Source organism: Oncorhynchus mykiss, chromosome 11 (assembly GCF_013265735.2).
Source record: "Oncorhynchus mykiss isolate Arlee chromosome 11, USDA_OmykA_1.1, whole genome shotgun sequence".
Classification (NCBI taxonomy): domain Eukaryota; kingdom Metazoa; phylum Chordata; class Actinopteri; order Salmoniformes; family Salmonidae; genus Oncorhynchus; species Oncorhynchus mykiss.
Genome location: NC_048575.1, coordinates 55,586,738 through 55,591,778, shown reverse-complemented (window position 1 = coordinate 55,591,778; position 5,041 = coordinate 55,586,738). Strand labels below are relative to the sequence as shown.

At 45.9% G+C, this 5,041-nt stretch overlaps 1 protein-coding gene across 1 annotated transcript; it reads right to left on the bottom strand.

The window, feature by feature from the left end:
• Window positions 1–1,107: 1,107 nt before the first annotated feature.
• tbx16 (T-box transcription factor 16) lies at window positions 1,108–4,415 on the bottom strand. Its single transcript, XM_036936318.1, has 9 exons — window positions 4,400–4,415; window positions 3,992–4,148; window positions 3,759–3,861; window positions 3,177–3,341; window positions 2,916–3,062; window positions 2,737–2,807; window positions 2,557–2,645; window positions 2,237–2,456; window positions 1,108–2,123 (listed from the first exon to the last, which is right to left on the bottom strand). Exons 1-9 carry the CDS (start codon window positions 4,413–4,415, stop codon window positions 1,688–1,690), a joined length of 1,404 nt encoding a protein of 467 aa, XP_036792213.1. The 3' UTR covers window positions 1,108–1,687.
• Between the last annotated feature and the right edge of the window lie 626 nt (window positions 4,416–5,041).

Here is a 5,041-nt window from a genome sequence, read left to right as displayed (position 1 = left end):
CACTTGGATTGGATCTCATTTGATAGCTGGGGCCCCAGCGATCTATGACTGTCCAGGATATTTTAATTTCATTACAGTGATCTTCTCTGCCACTACATTTCCGCCACATCAAATAATCAGTAATGACTGGGATGACTCTACTGTGGCATGACTCACTGAGATGGGAGATCAATTCTAAAGTTAAATTGGGACCTTTATACAGAACGTCCTCTATTCTTCTCCCGACACCAACACTATCAGATAGGGTAAACAACGTGTGCATCATGTATCAGCTGGGTACAGTGAGTTCATCAGGAGAGGAGGGCGGGAGAAAGGGAGCCAAAGATTTTCCCCACTAATGTCACAAAGAGCCTACTAATGAATTGAGCTGAGTAAAAGCCCTTGGCAGCATTGTCCCCTGGAGGACGACTCCCACCCTCCCTCCCGGGCTTTACGGCAGTCATTAGCAGCTGACATCCGTGAAAAAGGGCCATCAGGCTGCTCTGTGCTTGCTGCTGTGAAAGGAAGCCAACTGCCCCCAATTTTCATGCTCTTAACGCTCGTTCAGAGGGAGAAAGATGACCGTGGCATGTTTTATTACGCAAGTGGGTAAATCTCAGCAGGTGAAGTCACTCCCCTGGCCAGAGGCACAATAGTGCAGGGTCTTTAATGCATGCTGAGCCAAAGGAAACCGGAGTGTGGTCCTCGTTAGGTCAACAAAGGTAAAATACAAACACCAGAGTAGGAAGTGTAGCTATGTGATTTTCAAAAGTGCAAAGACACAGATGAACAAAGTTATGGAGTGTGGATAACAGTGTACCATCCTTAATTATATATCCTATCAACCTGGACTTGCATTAGGTCATCTATTTTGACCTCAAAATCTGACAGCAAAAATCAAATCCGAGAGAACTGAACTCAGAAAACAGCCAGTGGAAAGTCCTGATATCCCAAGAAGGGAGATTGATCAAGGCCCAGATTCAGTTTGAGGCTCGTTCGGAGGGAGAATGCGCTATGACATACATTTTTAAAGGGTAATTTATGCTTGAGCCGACCTGCGCAGAGTTTACCATTAATGTGATCTCCACAAGCGTTAAGGAAAATGCCTTTAAAAGTTGCATTGGCTGCTGTATTGTCATGCACTATAATGCACCAGGCTCCCAAGAAATGAATGCTTCATTAGCTTTGAAGAAAACAGTGAAAAACAGTTAGAACTTTTTTTTTATTCCATACAGGTGACATTAACATATCAGTAAAGCAATTTATTACACACAAAATGTTTTTATTTTTTACAAAAATATTTACCAGGGAGAAACGAAGTCCAAACACGAAATAAATAGACAATTCAGCAATTAACATACATTTCACTGGGAGGAACGCATACATTTTTCAGGCCTTAGGCCTAAAGCCAGTTGTGATATCAGACCAGTCCACACCTCTACTCTGGTAAGTCATTCTGAAGTATATTGTCTCTGTTCCACTCCGTTATTCTCTCTGCTGGTTGGCATTTCTCCTGACCCAGGTCCTTCTCTTTCAGCCCCAGCATACGGTAGCATGGCTGTGAGCTCTGGATCAGCAGTCAGGGTGTGGTGCTGGACTTGGGACAGAGGAAACACAGGTATGACAGCATAGTAGCATTTATGAGGTCTCGCTGAGTCACTTGTGAGACTGCAGTCCTTCTCTTTTGGGAGAAACTGAGGAAATGGTTTCACCAGCACGAGTAAGAGAAGAGTGGGTACTGGCTCCACTCAGCCACATTGCCATGGTGATATCCGTGGTGCACAGCCGGGGTACTGTAGTCAGAGGGCAGGTGGTGAGGGGGAGGGTACTGGACGGGGCTGGGGCCGCTCCACTGGCCCAGGGTCTGCTCGGTGCTGTAAGGGGTGTAAATGTGATGGCTGAGGACCCCTGGCTTGCCTGCCTGGGCCATGTTGAGCACCCCTGTGTAGTCCTGGTGATGTCCTGCAGAGGGCTGGGTGCCACAGGGAGATGGTCCAATATCATGGGTAGAGGGCTTGGAGGCCTCATGCTCTGGGACTGTGGCTACATCAGAGACTCTGGACTCAAAGCTGGCCCGTCCAGAACCCCCGTTGCTGCTGCCTACGCTGGAGGAGGGAGATGGAGACTTCCCGTATTCATGGAACCTGAGGAAAGAAGAGAAGGCAGGGTGGTGGTCAGTGTTATCTGCTTTGATGACAATGTGGCAGTGAGATATACAGCAGAATGAACATGACAGATAGCATGCTGTGGTGCCTACCTGTAAGGCTGGTATGAAGCTGGGGCTGGTACTAGCTGCTCTGCATTGTACATTTCTCTGGCGTCAGGTCCAGGGGGTGAATCTGTCCGGACGTGGTGGCCATGCTCCCTCTCAGGCCCCCAGGGGGAGTAGCGTTCCTCTTTCACCACTTCCTCCTCTTTGGTTTTGGGGAGTTCTGCCTGCTCTCCTTCGTATCCTTCAAATGATGACCTGGGGAAGTCTGAAAAACATACATGACATCAGACCCACTAAGCTCAGGGAAGAACTATTTCTACATGAAGGGATGAGTAATTTGGTCACCAAGTGGTGAAATCCAATACCAGGAGGACTGTCCTCATCTGACTCTCTGCTTAGACAATCAATTTTCTTTGCTTTATTCTCTGGGCAGGCTGGGTTTCTGTTAGCGCGCCTGCAGCGGGAAAGATAATAGGGCCGATCATTAGTGAACTTATATTCAAGACAAGCATATAATAGAACAATAGTTATAGTAACTATTCTACCTTTTTGTATTAGTTCCTTCGTCTCTAAAGCCTTTCGCAAATGGGTTGTGGTCGATTTTCAGCTTGGTTATCTAGGGGAGAAAGAGTTGCTTTAAACACATAGTGCCTTGTTACCAGATGCTTGCTTGGGGAAATAAAGGGTAGTGCCCTGCTCTGCCAGTGACTGCAGTGAGACTGACCTTAGTGTTCTGGTAAGCAGTGACGGAGGTGAAGGAGGTCTCAGGGAAGGTAAAGGTCTGGAATACACTCCAGCGTACACTGTACATGTCGTCTGCCTGGACAATGTGGAAGCGCGGGTGGTAGCGATGCATGGAGTGCAAAATGATCTGATAGAGATGCAGTTAGTTTAGTCACTGGAACAATGACAACACTTAATATCATCAAAGCTGTATAGAAGAAGTCTATATCTATTATTACAGAGCTTGACAATGCCTTCTTACATGGCCATGTTGGTCTAGGGTGTTGTTGGTAAGCTTGAGCTTGAGGAAGGACACGGTCTGTTTCATCCAGTGGCTCCCAGGGGCTGGAGAGTCTGGGTGCAGGTACGTCCGGCAAGGGGGCTGTGGCTCTGCTTTCCCAGCCACTTCCCATTTCTCTTTATTCCACTGGAAGGAGACCAAGAAATTTAGTAAAAACAAACTTTGTTTATCTGTCATACAAGGAGGGTGAGGTGATTTTCAGAGGATCCCTGCCTAACTTTAAGGAGGCTAAAAGAGAGAGTGATAGTTTGGCTTGCACCACCCACAGAGAGAAGGGGGCAAACAGCAGGGGATAGAACAACAGGAAGAGATAATGCCCTGTGATGTCCAATGTCAGAGGGGTGATGAGCAGAGGCTGGAGTGGAGCTGGATCTCGTCTGGAGATGCTGGCCATTAGAGAAAAGCTATCGCTAATATCAAGATTGTTTTTTACAAGCCGGGGTTGTGTCATTTCTAAATGTAAAATTCTCCATGATTTCAATGATTTTGCTCATGAAAGACAATGGATATGTATTAAAGTGCAAACATGCTAAAGGTTCTTACCTTATACCTGAAACCATCCACAGGAACCATGTCAACCAGCAAGATGTACTTGGAACAAGGCATCAGCCCAGAAAGGTTGATTTTACAGTGTGGAAACATTCTCCTGTAAAATAAAAGGATAATCATTATCATGACAGTCCACACAAAAAAGAATGCTACTTCTTGAAGCAATTTCGATCAAGTACATTGTAATTGATCATGGCAGATAGAATTGGAAGCTGTGGTTATCTTACCTGCCCGGTTTAGTGATAATCATCTCTGTTCCAATTTCATGGAAAGACTTCCAGAGTTCTGGGTCCTCCAGAGTCATCCTGATGTTGCCTTGGTGATAGGCGTCGGGACCACCGGGAATAGAGGAGGAGGGTGGAGCAATAAAGTTGGACTTCATGTCTAAGATGTAGATGTGGAAACCATCATTAAGACACAGCCATAAACCAAAACTGATGGATGACTAGCTGATCAAGATGAGAACTGAATAGGCCGGGATAAAGAGGAGCATTTCATATACACAGAGTAGACTAAGAATACAACCCGAACTATTGATATAGGCAATGAGAGCTTATGACTTGAATGTGTGATGTCCATTGGGAGTCCAAGGGAGGTTTGATGACAAAAAAAAGAGCTTCAGGACCAACACTCACCTCTGATGGACTGCATTCTTTAGACGAGTTGGTGCAACAAGAAGAGGTGCGCCAAAAATATAATGTATCAGTAAACTGGTTCAGTGATATCCAAAGTAGTTCACAGTCCCTCCTTGGTGCTGCACATCTGTCTTGGGCTTTCAGTATATTCCACTGGTGCTGGAAGCATAAATTGAGGGGTGTTAGGTCCAATAGTGTTCTAACAGCAATCACTTCGGGCACTCTAGAACTGTTCAACTGGAGGACAAGGTGTCCCTGACTTTTAAGGAGATCCCAGGGGTGGGAGTGGCCAGGAGAGAGAGCCATTCCCAGGCTTTGAAGTGGCACAATGATGAGTCAATGTCCCACTGTGATTGGAGGGTTGTGGAAATCAAAGGGACTTAACAGGGCCTTGATACCGTCTCCACAGGAAGGGGGACGGAGGAAATGCATCTTTATTAACTGCTAAGAGACTTTTAAACAAATATGGACAGGCTTCCCCACTGGAGAACGGGGCCTGCAGCGGCACCAAAATCTGTGTAAATATCATTCACACAGACGTAATCACACACAGAAAGTCAATTTAGTGTCCTCATGCAATGTGATAAAATAGCCATTATAATTCATTTGACACAGTTAATACAAGTTCAGGGAAGTGAGATC